At 39.3% G+C, this 15,363-nt stretch overlaps 1 protein-coding gene across 1 annotated transcript in view; it reads right to left on the bottom strand.

Annotated features, from left to right (window-relative positions):
- Nucleotides 1–15,363, bottom strand: part of COLGALT2 (collagen beta(1-O)galactosyltransferase 2) — a 114,464-nt gene that overhangs the window by 4,537 nt on the left and 94,564 nt on the right. Inside the window, exons 7-10 of the mRNA XM_047840101.1 lie at nucleotides 14,298–14,374; nucleotides 9,857–9,963; nucleotides 3,920–4,052; nucleotides 2,435–2,562 (exon numbers count right to left, since the gene is read on the bottom strand). Coding sequence (XP_047696057.1) covers nucleotides 2,435–2,562; nucleotides 3,920–4,052; nucleotides 9,857–9,963; nucleotides 14,298–14,374 — 445 coding nt within the window. The remainder of the gene's footprint in view (nucleotides 1–2,434; nucleotides 2,563–3,919; nucleotides 4,053–9,856; nucleotides 9,964–14,297; nucleotides 14,375–15,363) is intronic.

Below are 15,363 nucleotides of genomic sequence, written 5' to 3'. Positions count from 1 at the left end.
CAGGCAGGTCCTGTCCTCTTCAAACAACTTCTGCAACACAAGATATACCCTTAGCCATTCCGACTTTCCCGTCGTCTACTCACAGATCTGTGATCCGTGACTTTTGTCTGGAATCTGTTTGTTTTCCACTTGGCTGGGGCAAGTTCAGGAGGTGCCTGCTTCCTGCCTTGAGGTAAAGCCGACTTCCTCTATTTTGCCTTTAAACCATCTCTTTCATCGTGTAAAGGATTCCTCTTATCCAAACATCCGGGGGTTTGTAGAGGGAGCCTATGTCCACCTCAGTTCTTCTCAGGACATCAAACACCATATCTTTTCAGCCACTGTCCCCTCAGACTAAAGAGTCTAAATTTCTCTCATGTACCATCAAATGGAAGAGAAAGTCCCTCTGAGCACTTGAGATGTGACCCGAAGGACAGTCTCTACTCAACTGATTCATTTTACGTAGTTTAAGTTGAGATTTTAAAATAAAATTGAAGATGTGTAAAATATTTTTTCCCTTTAACAAAATCGTTTCAGTAGGACAAGAAGGTGTTTATTGTAGCAGTTGAAAACTTAGCATCTAGATTCAGATGTTTTGTAAGCATAAAATACACCCTGGATATTAAAGATGGTAGAAAGAACAATGTAGACTATCTCATTAATAGTTTAAATACTGATAACATATTAAAGTAATAATATTTAGAGATGCTGGGTTAAATAAAATGTATTATTAATTTCACTTAATGTCTTTTTACCATTTGAATGGGATCACTAGGAAATTTTAAATCATGTATGTGGCTCAGGTTATATTACTGTTGGACAGCACTGCCTAGATCATTCCAATTGGTTAGTTTACTCTTCCCATTTCCTATTTCCTTTTTCTGAAGAAATGTCACATAGCAGCCATGGACAGCTTATCAGATTTCATATCTTGAGTTTCAGTAAAGTTCATACCTTACATATTCATTTTAGAAAGAGATAGGCAAAAATATTGAAACCACCGCCATTTTTAATAGTATATAACTGACATAAATGGAATATTTTGACTTGATCAGTCTGTGAAATTTAGAAAAGATTTTTGTTTCTGTATCCCTATCATTTCCCGTATCCATATCCTTAGCCAACCACTCCGCTTTCTTGGATCTGTTGGTACTTGGTCCCAAGAAATATACCAGCTAAACTACAAGTGGACAAGGACATGTGCCCGTCATAAGCCTTGGACTCCCCAGGTTGAGTCCTCTGATTCTGAGGCTTAAGTGAAAGTCGCCTTCGCAGGTCATGTGAGTATAAAATGGCTTCCAGGCTCCATGCCTATGAGGCGTAGTCACAGGCTGGAGAGCTATAGACTCAGAAAGGCTGAGGCATGAGGACTTCTGGAGGATTACAGGAACAAACAAGGATCCTAAGGGACAGTGCAGAATCTAATCACATGGCTGACATCTGACAGGGAGCCAGTCTCTTTTTATTACCCATACTGATTTCTGGGTCTATTCCCCCATGGATTAGTTCATCCATCACTAGGTTTCTTTTGGGCTCAGAATGGTATGTTTTCTGAGAGGACAAGTATTCCAGCTGGGCCCATAGTTAAGTTTCCCTCTGAGGATGGGAGGAGTAAGGACAGCTTGCCTGTTGCCACTCCAAATGAACAGGCTTTGATTTGATGAAATTGCCTTTGACACACAGCTGGGAAGCCAACGTAATGCTTGGGAACGTTCTGCCTCATTAGAGAGAAGTAAAAAGTATCATCTGGTTTAAAAAGAAAATGAAGGGAGAGGGAGAGACAGAGAGAGAAGGGGGAGAGAGAGGGAGACAGGGAAATAGAGGAGAGAGAGAGAGAGAGAGAGAAAGAGAGAGACTTAATTCCCAGAGGCAGCTACCAAAGCGTTGACTACATGTCAACTCAGAACCAGCATTACCCTGGTAAGCTGGTTTTCCTAAGGCAGCCTCTGACCCTCCATCAAACCCAGCTCAGTGCTCTTACTGTCCACACTGCACACTGCCCTTCCCAAGAGAGGCACTCTTAGGCTGACCTTCAGCCCCCATACTGTCAGAGGCTACAGAGGAAACCTGCTTTCAAGTGTGACACAGGACTCCTGCCCTTGAATGAATGCCTCGTCCTCTCTTTTCACACGTCTCTGTGCATCTGTTGCCTCGCTGGTGGGATTTCTGCCGTGCTCCCATGTGAGCACTCAATCTGAAGACCCCTGACCTGCAGGCAGTCTCCAGGTTTCGCAAACCGTCTTCCATAGTTTCTTTCTCAGCCTGCAGAGTATATAGATGCAGAAACCAGGGTCTGTTCTCCACTCCTTGTTTCTGGGAACATTTATGGAGAGAAAACCAGGAAAGTGGAAAGCTGTGCTGTATCTCCTATCAACTGGGGAGGTGGGGCCCGCTGCCCCCCTGGAAAGGACTGTGTCCTCTCAGTGCTCTAGGATAAGCTTGTCTTGTCACTCACATCAGTTCCCAGTCCAGCTGAGCCTGGTCGATGTCATCCATCAGCTTCATCAGCTTCTTCTTAAACTGATGTTCAAAGCGCACGTCATCCTCAATAACAAGAGTCTTTTCCAGCTCGCGGTCAATTACCTGTAAAGGCCATCAGTGGGAAGATACCCTATGAGAAGTCCAATATCTATTTTTTATTAGGTAAATACATATTAAAAAGTCAAGAATATAGTAGCACAGTAGGTAATAGCTCATAACTGGAATCTAAGCAAATGCCATCCGATAGCTGAATGGTTACATAAACGGGGTGTTTACTTACAACAATGAGAATGTATGATATACAATTAAACGAATGTTACAGATGAATCTCACAAATGAAAGGATACTGCAAGGATATACCTCAATACCCTATGTAGTTCCATGCATATAAACAAAACTACAAAAGCAGACAAAACTATTCTATGCTATTAGAGGTCGAATGGTGATTATCCTTGGGACTGTTCCCTTGAGGGAAATACAGAGAGGGTGCTTCTGGGGAGCTGGCAACCTGTTTCTTGATCTGCGTACCAGTTAGCATGGCTGTATTGTTGTTCGGTTTGTGAAATTTCATTGGCCTGTATTTTACGCTCTATATAATTTTATACATATCTATTACATTTCACTTAAATTTTACAGAAAAAAAAAGATAGCATAGACTGGATTATTCAAAGAGAGAAGGCATTCAGAGGCCCTTCCTTTAGGGACTTTCTCTTTTCTTGTGGGAACTGACCCTTAATCAAGACCCCACACACCAATCCTTCCCTCCATCAATGTCTGTTCTCTAAGCCATGGTTTCAAGTCCTGGCTTTGCCACTTCTTGTGAAGATATTTAATTTAATATCTTTAAGTATTTAGTTATTTTCTCTTGGGTAAAATGGGTCCAGGCCTCTTGATCCACTTCATATGATTTCTGCGTGACGCCTCGTATGAGATCATCTAATAAACAATGGCATGCTGGATACGTACAATACCAGGCATTCCTACTAAGGATAAGGATGCATCAATAGAAGCGTAGCCTCCTGAAAAATGGCATGTTCCCCTGTCATCATCCCAGTGGCAATAAGGCTACCCTTGCCTGTTTGTTGCTGGCCTATGTCAGAGAGAGGCAGAAGGCAACAGAAACCTCCAAGCATACTTCTAGAAGAGTTATGGGTCCACTTCATATCTGGCCCGAACTCACCTACAAAGTCCCACTCTCCTTCCTCCTCATTACAAAAATGCATATCTAAATAAAGCATCATTGTGGAACCTGGGTGGCTCAGTCAGTTGAGCATCTGACTCTTGATTTCAGCTCAGGTCCTGATCCCAGGTTCATGGGACTGAGCTCTGCATTGAGCTCCACGTTAAGCACAGAGCCTGCTTAAGACTTACTTTCTCTCTCTCTCTCTCTCTCTCTCCCCTGCTCATGCTTTCTCATAAATAAATAAAGCAAGCAAGCAAGCAAGCAAGCATTATTTACCTCTTTCCAGACAGAGTAGTGGCTAAGAAAGCAGCCGATTTCACCCCTGGTTAGAGGCCTGGAAGAATAGGGATCTCGATATCCAGGCAGCATTTCAATATTCAGGGCCTTCAACTGGCTTGTGTTAAGTGCCCTGCATGAGAGAGACAATGTCTGAAAATCAACAAGTTGAGATGTCCCCACCTCAAAAGGCAGAAAGAGAGCGTTCCGGATGTTCCCCAGAGCCTTTCTGCACATTGAGGAAGACTTCTCAGGTTTCCCATCAATCCTCAGGAGCTCATCAGGGTTAATGTGTCATGGCAGCATTACAAGCTTTTGGGAAGACAAGAGGGTATGTTATGCATAGTGTATCCTTCACAATTGCCAATGTACTTCTAAGTATCACCAGGTTTTTGACAGCTTTGAGAAAGTATTTTCCTAATGAAGGAAGGTGGCTAATGGCATTAAATACTAAAGAGGATGAAGACAGGAAGGAACTATGTACAGTATCTTTCCTTTGGATGTTTTTTTTTTTTTCAAAAAAGGTTAAGAACAAAAATAGTGGAGATAATCTTGTGAGCAGAAAGAGAGAAGTGACTCACTACATATATAGTATTCTCAATAAGATTAACAGCTGATTCTCAGAAACCATGGAGCCCACAAGGCAGTAGGTTGACCTATTGAAAGTGCTACCTGAAAAAGCCAAAAATTCTGTATCTATTCGAACTGTCCTTCAAAAATGAAGGATAAATTAAAATATTTCCAGATTAACAAAAACTGAGGGTTCATCACTAGCAGATCTCTACCAGAAATGCCAAAGAAGTTCTCATGCCAACATGAAAGGAAATTAGAGAGTGATAAGGATCCATATAAAGAAATAATGAGCATGGGGATATATAACTGTATAGGTAAATATAAATGACAGCATGTTTTTCATTTATAACTCTTTCTTCTCTTACCTGATTTAAATCAAAGCTGCATATAAGTCTGTGTTAACGGGCATATAATGTAGAAAGAAGTAATTTGTTTGGCAACAATAGAACAAAAGAGGGGGAAAAGAAGGAAGCAATATAAGAAGCTAAGTTTTTGTATGCCACTGAAATTAAGTTGCTTTTTTTATCGAAATATAATTGACATATAACATAAGTTTCCAGCATATACCATAATGACTTGGTATTTGTATATATTATGAAATGATCAACACAATGTCTACTTAGCATTCATCACCTCACATAGTTACAACTTTTTTATCTTGTGATCACGAGAACTTTGAAGATCTACTCTCTTAGCAACTGTCAAATATGCAATACAATATTGTTGTATTGTTAACTATACTCATCATGGTGTACATCTCCATGACTTATTTTATGACTTAAGGTTTGTACCTTTCCACCCCTTTTACCCATTTCATCCACCTTCCAATACTGCCTCTGGGAATCACCAATCTGTCCTCTATATGTATGAATTTGGTTTTTTTTTTTTCCTCTTTAGATCCTTCCTACATATAAATGAGACCATATGTATGGTATTTGTCTTTTCCTGTCTGACTTATTCTACTTAGCATAATGCCTTGAAAATCCATCTATGTTGTTAAAAATGATGGCTTCCTTTTCAAATGGATGAATAAAATTTAATTGTATATATTTATATGTGCCACATCCATTCATTCACCTGTTGGACTCTTAGGTTGGCTCTTGTAAATAATGCTGCAATGAACATGGGGTGCATTTTTTTTGAGTTCATCTTTTCATTTTATTTGGATAAATACTCAAAAGTAGAATTGCTGAATTATATGGTAGCTCTATTTTTAATTTTTTTTCAATATATGAAGTTTATTGTCAAATAGGTTTCCATACAACACCCAGTGCTCATCCCAAAAGGTGCCCTCCTCAATACCCATCACCCACCCTTCCCTCCCTCCCACCCCCCTCTATTTTTAATTTTTTGAGGAACCTCCATACTGTTTTCCACAGTGGCTGCACCAATTTACATTCCTACCAACAGCCCATCAGTGTTCCCTTTTCTCTACATCCTTGTCAACACTTGTTATTTCTTGTCTTTTTGATAATAGCCATTCTAATACGGGTGAGGTGATATCTAATTGAGGTTTTAATTTGCATTCCCCTGATAATTAAAAATGTTGAGTACCTTTTAATGTACCTGTTGACCATCTACATCTTCTTTGGAAAAATATCTACTTAGATCTCTGCCCATTCTTTAATCAAGCTGTTTGGTTGCTGCTGTTGTTGTTGTTGTTGTTGCTTTTGCTATTGAGTTGAATGAGTTCTTTATATATTGTATAAATTAACTCCTTATCAGATATAGAATTTTTAATATATTGATGAATATTTTCAAATATTTCATAAGTTGATGATTTTTCAAATATTTTCTCCATTAGGTGGGTTGTTTTTTCATTTCATTGATAGTTTCTTTTGCCGTGTTGTCCCACTTGTTTATTTTTGCTTTTGGCATCAAATCCCAAAAAAAGCATTGGCATGACTGATGTCTAGGAGCATATTCCCTATGTTGTCTTCTAGGAGGTTGGTATTAATATAAACTAGATTACTATAAATCAAAATGTTAATTGCAATCTCCACGGCAATCACTGAGAAAAATAACTTTAAAAAAATGTAGTAAAAGAAACAACAAAGGAATTAAAATGGTAGAGTAGAAGGTATCTTTTTAATACAAAAAGGCAATAATGAAAAACAGAAGGATAAAAAGATGTAAAACATATAGAAAACAAATGGAAAATGGCAGATATAAATCCTACTTTATCAGTAATTACATTAAATATGAATGGATAAAACCCCACAATCAAAGGCAGAGCTTAGCAGAATGAGTTTTTAGGAACATGATGTCCTAAAACATGACAACTGTGCTGTCTACAAGAGACAGGCTAGATTTAAAGGTATGAATAGGTTCAAAGTGAAAGGATGAAAAAAGATATACTATGTAACCAGTAACCACAAGAGAGCTGCAGGAGCTATATTAATACCTGACAAAATAAACTTTTAAACAAAAGCAATTATTAGAGATAAGGAAGAACATTTTATAATAAAAAAAAAGAATTGAGGCACCTGAGTGGCTTGGTCAATTAAGTGTCTGACTCTTGATTTTGGCTCAGGTCATGATCTCATGGTCATAAGACTGAGCCTCACGTTGGGCTCTGTGCTAGGTGTGAAGTCTGCTTGAGATTCTCTCTCCCTCTCCCTCTGTCCCCACTCCTGCTCATTCTTGTTCTCTCTCTCTCTCTCTCTCTTTCAAAAAAAATCAATCCATCAGAAAGACAAAAATTACAAATATATATGCACCTTACAACTGAGCAAAAACATAAAGCAAAAACTGAGAAGCTGAAGAAAGAGACTACTCAACCATAATACAGGGAGACTTCAATCACCCACTATCAATAATGAATAGAACAACTAGGCAGGAAACAACAAATAAAGAGAAGACTTAAAAATACTACAAACCAGCCAGACCTGACAGATATCTACAGAACATTCCACCTGACAGTAGCAAAATACACCTTCTTCTCAAGTGCACATGCAACATTCTCTAAGAAAAACCATGAAAAACATATAGATCATGAATTAAGCCTCAATACACTTCAAAGGATTTAAATCATATAAGGCATGTTCTCCAACCACAACGGAATGAATTTAAAAGTCAATAACAAAAGGAAGCTTGGAAAATTCACAGATATGTGAAATTAAACAACACACTGCTAAATAGCTAATGGGTCAAAGAAGAAATCACGAAGGAAATGAAAAAATGTTTTGAGATAAATGAAAATGAAAACACAGCATATCAAAACTTACACGATGGGCTTGGTGTAGTATTTGGAGGGCTAGTTATAGCTATAAATGCCTACATTAAAAAAGAATACCTCAAATAATAATCTGATCTAAATAATCCATTTAGAGAAATTAGGAAAAGAATGGCAAACTAAACCCAAAGCAAGCAGAAGGAAAAAATATAGACTACAGTGGAAATAAGTGGATGGAGAATAGAAAAACAAAAGAGAAAATCAACAAAAACAAAAGTTGGTTCTTTGAAAAGATCAACAAAATTGATAAACATTTAGCTAAGCTGATCAAGAAAAAAAAAAGGTAGACTCAAATTATTAAAATGAGGAACGAAAAAGTGGGCAACTCCCTACTGACCTTATCAAAATATAAGGATTTTAAGATAATACTATGAACAACTGTATGCCAACAACTTAGATAACCTAGATAAAATTGACAAATTGCTAGAAAGTTACAAACCACTACTCAAAAAGGAATGGACATTCTGAATACACCTAAAAAAGTAAAGCAGCTGAGTTAGTAATAAAATTTTCCAGAAAGAAAGACACACAATCAGCTAGCTTCTTTGGGGAATTTTGCCAAACACCTAAAGAATTTAACACCAATCTTTCACAAAATTTCCAAAAAGTTTCAAAACTCTTCCAAAGAAGAGGTGGGAACAATGAAGCCAGTATTATCCTGATACTAATACCAAAACCAGAAAAAGACATCACAGGAAAACTATAGGCCAATATTCCTTTTAAATAGAGATCCAAAATTCTCAAGGAAATACTAGCAAACAGAATCCAGCAATGTATAAAAAGCATTGTACACCATGGCCAAGTGGGATTTATTCCAGGATTGTGAGGTTGGTTTAACACATGAAAATCAAGGGTGACATATGACAAGGGTGATAAGACAATTCAAAGGAGGCAAGAATAATCTTTTTAACAAATGGTGCAGGGGTGCCCAAACTATGTTCAAAAGAAGGAATCTGAATCTCTACCTCACACCATATAAAAACTAACTCAAAATGGAGCAAAAATGGAATATGTAGGAAATATATCAGATAAAACTGTAAAACTTTTATAAGAAAAGATAGAAATAAGTCTTTGTGACTTTTGATTTGGCAGTGGATTCTTAGATATGACACCAAAAGCATAAGCAACAACAAAAATATTTATTGGGCTTCATCAAAATTAAAAACTTTTGGGTTGCAATGTACACCATTATGAGCTGAAAAGATAACACATAGAATGGTAGAAAATATTTGCAAATTATATAGCTGACAAGAGATTTGTATGCCAAATACATAAAGAACTCTCACAACTCAACTAGTTAGTTTCCCCTGGTCCTTGTGGCCTATAAATAAAACTTGGGCTCTTAGGTATTTGAAGCAGTGGTTCCCAAACTCTAGTGCACCAAAGAACAGGGTTGCAAGATTTAGCATGTAAAACATAAAATATCCAGTCAAATTTAAATTTCATATAAACAATAAATAATTTCTTAGTATAAGTAAGCCCAAGCAATATTTGTGACAAATTTAACTGAGTATCCTATATTTTATGTGGCAAACTTACCCAAGAATCACCTTGAGGCTTCTTACATGCAGATTCCTAGTCCCAGTCTTGAGATCATGATTAAGCAACCCTGAGATGGGACTCAGGAAGCTCTTCTCTTAACCATCCCCTAAGGATTCTGACACAGGTATCCAGGCCACATTTTGAGAAACATTGATGAAATTCTCCAGAAGTGATAAGAAACTTCACAATAGCTTCTAGCCATACTCCTTAGAGCCATTCATATGCCAAACTAACATACAACATGGAATGTAAATTTTGCAAAAATCTATGCCTTGAACTAAAGTGTCAAATAAAAGGACAAAGGAAAGCAAAATAAAACAAAATAATCAACAAAAGCAATAACAAAACTCTTGAAGGAATTCAACCAAGTTCCCATTGTGACTTTCCTGACATACTCCTGGGAAATGTGATCAGCCCAGGCAGGCTATGGCAAGCATCTCAAGCAACAGGATATACAGATCGTTATGCATTTGTCCTCATTATTTTCTTTCGTTATGCATTATTCCTCATATTTTCTTCATGTCACCCAAGTTTGGACACTTTGCTCTAACCACATTTGCAAGGGTTCAACAAAAAACCCAACCCACTTTCCATCCACAGCCTCGACAATCTTGACCTCAATTTCCTGCTCATACAGGGTGCGTAACATCCGGTCCCGTCTGTCCTTTCTGCGCTTGAGGTTGATCATGAAAATCTAATGCAGGAAGAGAAGAAGGAAAAGAAACACAAGTCTTATCTTAGGCTGTATGGAAAGTTAAGTAAATGTAAGGACCAAAGTTTCAGTTAGAATAAGGAGTGGAGAAAATAGGGAAAACCGTGATGAAGGTTTGTTTATATTTCATATCAAGTCAAATCATATCATCCAAACAGAGTTACGTTCAAAACTTAGCCATGTGCAGTGACTTCACCCTCTCTTTGTTTCTTTTGTTGGTGGACATGTTTGCCCTGCTTTTGAGAAAGGAAAGTTCAAAACGTTGCTCTTCTGGAGGCCAAAGGTGAATTAAACCCAAAACATATAAGACTCAGAGGTAGGAGGTAGGTAGTTTGGCAAGTGTGTTAGATTTTTCAGCAGACGTTAAGTCTATTCCCTGACGATCATTTACTAAATGTTTGCTTTGGCCTGGTCCCTATGTCTCAGTTTCCTCATCTGTAAAAGTGGGGTGATACTGCTCTTATCTCATGGGCACTAAATAATAGCTATGCTTTGAGTTTATACCCACTGTAATACATTTCAAGTCATTCAAAGAATGAGGAAAACTAATCTTAACACGTCCCTTTTATTTCCAATTATCAAGGTCTCAATTTTAGTAGCTTCTTTGCCAGAATTTTTCAGAATTGAATTGAGAATTGCCAAAACTCCCCTAGAGACATGAGAGTTTTTCTGAAAGAAGTAAAGAGAAGGGGCCTTACTCTTGGGGGTAGTAGCCCTTTGAGGAATGGAGAAATGTAAAGACATCATCTCCACATCATACTAGTCCATGAAATCCCCCAAAATATGCACTCAGATTTCTTTCCATGAGGGCTGGGTCCACCTGTAGCCTCTCACGTGGGTCCCTAAATTCCTGGTGGCTGTCCTAAACACATGCATATCATGAAGCCACTGCAGAGCGTTATGGGTAGTGAAACTGTCCTCACTATTCCCAGATTTAAGGATCCACAGAAGTACCTAAAGACTCACGAATGCTATTACAGGTAAATATGAGTTTTCATAATGTTCTTTTGCTACAAGCAGTAATAAACTTACTTTGAACATTAAACCAGTCCTCTGAGAGTGGGAGATTTCAGCTGTCTGTAAGAAATACTGATGAGGGGGAGCCTAGGTGGCTCAGTCGGTTGAGCGTCCGACTTCAGCTCAGGTCATGGTCTCATGGTTCATGAGCTTCAGCCCCATATCGGGCTCTGCACTGGCAGCTCAGAGCCTGGAGCCTGCTTCGGATTGTGTGTGTGTGTGTCTCTCTCTCTCTGCCCCTCTCCTGCTCATGCTCTGTCTCTCTCTTTCTCTCAAAAATGAAAAAAATGTTTAAAAAAAAAAAAAGAAATACTGATGAGGAGAAACCTGAAGGAATAAGTGGGATGACTTTGGCTTCAGCCTGACTAGCCCACCCAAATGGCTCTGAGAAAGACATTTAATGCTTCCGGGTCCAGTTCCCTTGTTTGTAAGAAGAGTGAGTTGAACAACCTCATCTCTCAAGTACAACACCGATTAAAATGTCTGTGATATGTGGTTTAGGTAAAGCTCGCTTTATGCTGTGTCCAGAATAAAGAAGAGACTATGTCTTGTAACCAGCTGGGGTTCAGACTTTACTGGGGACAAAGCTGTGGTTCACATAGCCTTTTTTTTTTTTTTTTAACATTTTTATTTATTTTTGAGACAGGGAGAGACAGAGCATGAACAGGGGAGGGTCAGAGAGAGGGAGACACAGAATCTGAAACAGGCTCCAGGCTCTGAGCTGTCAGCCCAGAGCCCGACACGGGGCTCGAACTCACGGACCGCGAGATCGTGACCTGAGCCGAAGTCGGCCGCTTAACCGACTGAGCCACCCAGGTGCCCCTCACATAGCCTTTTAATGTAATCATCAACATGTTCTATGTTTTACTGGATCAAAAGCTACACTAACTAAACGTTCAACCTCTCCTTACAAAACATTCTCACTTCCATCCCTTTATAAAGCACTGGGCAAAGAAACTGATGGGAAAACAAGATGTCCCCTTTGAAGAAATTATCCACCTGAGTTAAGGCAAAGTGAATTGGGTGCATCGTGATTTCATTACTTCTCTTATCTACATAACTAGATAATTATTTTTTTTAAACATCATTTCTGTGGTGACTCTAACTTGCCTTGTTACTTGGGACTTTATAACTTAATAGATTGTGTTCTTTCACATTTCGTGTTCTTCCTGTTTAGAGACACACCTTGATGGGCCACGTTTCATCCCATGATTTTAAAAGATACGGAAAGGAAGGGGTATTTCCTCATGTGTACACACGGAGCTACCTGAGGCCACTCCGGCAGAACAAAAATAAGCCCAAACAAAACAAAAACTGAACAGATATGCAACAAAAAGTCGCCTTAACCCAGAGACCTCTAGTCTGGGAAGACTTTAGTAAATAATAATTCAGTCCCAGTTTTCTGCCAGGACAAGTGCAATAAAAATTGTAGCCATGAAGAAAAAACACAGACGGCTTGCTCATACTTCGTGAACAGCAAACAGAGAGAGAGCTACATAGCCAAACGCAGCCCACACACCACCACAAGGTCAGGGAGTACTGGGAGAAAGAAAAAGGTCCCTGAAAACCCCCTTTTCTACCATCTTATCTCTGTTCTAGAGCCCAGGTAATCACTTTCTATATCTATATCACTTCCTAGAATTGGCATTTTCCAGAAGGCTTCTAGGGGTAACCCAGTCCTTATACGCACATCCAAATGGGAAGACCAGAGCTAGAAGATCCTGGTTTTGTCCCATTTGATCTCTTTTGCTTCAGTCCGCATAGAAATGTGTTGAAAATGAATATATACAAAGACACTCGGGTCCTCTCACCTAGAGAACCGAGGGCTGATGAGAGTTATAGGAAAAGACGCCTCTAGTAAGATGTAGAAGCTGGTACAGTGTGTGGTGTGGACCAACTTTCCTGCAGCCTGATTGTTTTAAAGAATTCTTTGTACTTCATTCTGATTCCTCTCTACCACATTAAAGTCATCTCTTCCCATGCTGCCCTCGGTGAAAACAGCATCACAGCCGCTAAGTCTTTTCTACTTAATAATCATGAAATACTCCCTCCCATTCCTGAAGCCCAGATCCCCATCGGTTTTATAGAAGAAATACCAATTCCCATCCCAGCAGCTTGTAGATGGCTGTACTTTGGGGACATGTACTACACAGTGCAGGATGATGAACAAGGCTTTTTCTTGCCATGGAGCTGTGGCAGTGAGCACAGAGCACAAAGCTTGGCCTACAACACATCCAGAATCCATGGAAAAATTCCATCTTAGTTTGTGGATTCCTGAGGCCCTGCCCTAATCTCTAGATCATCAAGCTCTCGAATACTGATCAGCAGCTACATGGCATAAGGGACCCACAAAGGATCAATCAATGACTTGGAGGCACACTTCGGCATTCCCAAGTAGCTGTTGTGTGCGTTACCGAGAGAGGCATCACTTTATATTCTTGCTTCCTTCTTCATGCAATCAAAACTTCATAATAGGGGCACCTGGGTGGCTCAGCCGGTTTAACTTCCAACTCTTGAATTTGGCTCAGGTCATGATCTTGTGGTTCACGGGATCGAACCCCGCATGGGATTCTCTCTCACTCTCTCGCTCTCTCTCTCTGCTCCTCCCCCACTCATTTTCTCTCTCTCAAAAATAAATCAATTAATTAAAAAACAAACAAGCAAAAACTTTATATTAAATATGGCCCTTGGAGTGCTATTATGAAGTGCCTGCCCACGGAAAAGCAGAATTTTACTATAGGTTTCTTTTTCTTTTTATTTTCCTCTCAACCCTACCCTCAATCTTTGTCCATGGAAGAAGAGCACAGAGAAAATAAAGCAAAGACTATTCCAGAATGGTTTCCATCCACTCAGAATAAAGTTAAGGTCCTCCAATACCTAAAACATATACCCTCTTTCCTGACCCTTGAATCTTGATTGGAAGGTTTACAAAATATAGCAATATCTGCTCCTAGAAAATATATAATTGCACTCAGGACTAAACAGTAGCGTCTTTCTAACTCAATGATTAATTCACTTTACCATGATGCTCCTTTAAAAAACTTTTTTTTTAATTTGGATATAGTTGACACACAATATTACCTTAGTCCCAGGTGTGTACGATGCTCAGTTTTTAAGATAAGAAAGCTGAGCTGCAACAAAAACGGAGTCATTTTCCCAAGACCTCAATGCCTTTTCAGCAGCCAGGTCAGTCTTGCTGGCTCTCAAATGTGTCATCAGGCTTGTGCTCTAATACAAACGTGTAAGCACGCCACATACATGCACATGTGTGCACATGCACACACAGACACCTTTCCTACCTCATCAAATCCCATCTTGTCTGGATATTTAGGGACAACGGAAACAAACTGGGAGGGTTCCATTGGAGGACGGTCAACTGGAAGACACAAGAAGCACACAGAGCACTCTGTTAGTGAAAGGCTCAGAGAACAGAATTTCATCCACACATCTGATGTCTAGGAACACCACCTGGATGTCCGGGACAGGGGGTAACCACTCAGCAGTTCTCCAGGACTGAGTGGCTACACAGGAACCCTAATGGTCAGGGTTTCGAGAACACTTATTTATATGCAGACTGGAATATTCGCCCCATTTCCCTTAAGGGTAATCACCCTTAATCTTTAGATTAAGGGTGAAGGCTCTGGAGTCAGATGACCTGAATCCAAACCTTGATCTGTGAAGGTCTGGAAGAGTTAGTTAAGTGTCTTCTCAAAGCCTGTTTCTTCATGTGTTAAATCAAGATAATAAAAGTGTATCTCTTAGGGTGTAGTAAAATTTAAATGAGATCTGTATGCAAAGCACTCATCCCAGTAAATTAGCATAGTAAAAACTCAGTAACTTTCAAGCTATTACTTTACTGTGGCTTATAATGAAAGACCTCAGAACTGGGCCAGACTTCTTCTAAATAATGCCTTCTCTGTCTATTTTAAAGGGCCAAAGTCTGGGGCTATTTTTATATCATCCAGGCAGGTTTAGCTACAGGTATGCAAAAGGTCCTTTATTTTAACACAAACTCGCCTCTGGGGGCCAAACCACATCCCCGCACTTGGTACAGGGCTCACAGGTAAATTTCCAGATGGGAGGGGCACTGCATCTTAAGTAGTAAAAGATTTATTTATTTGATACTCCAAAAAAGTTCTCTTTGCGAACTACACATTTGAAAGGTCGGAAGCAACGTTGAGTGAGGAACCTGAAAAGGTCTTGAAGAATTTTAGAATTGTAAATTCAAAATACTCATTTCGTTTTCCTTAAAGGGATAATAGAAAGAAAACCAAGTCAGAGCTGGTAACCGAGAGGTTGGAGTAACTGTTGGCGGTGGCCTTCACTACTACTCAGCAGTACCCATCTCCTCCATTCCGGGCCTAG

This window comes from Prionailurus viverrinus, chromosome F1, assembly GCF_022837055.1.
Source record: "Prionailurus viverrinus isolate Anna chromosome F1, UM_Priviv_1.0, whole genome shotgun sequence".
NCBI lineage: Eukaryota > Metazoa > Chordata > Mammalia > Carnivora > Felidae > Prionailurus > Prionailurus viverrinus.
This window is presented reverse-complemented; position numbering and strand designations above follow the sequence as displayed.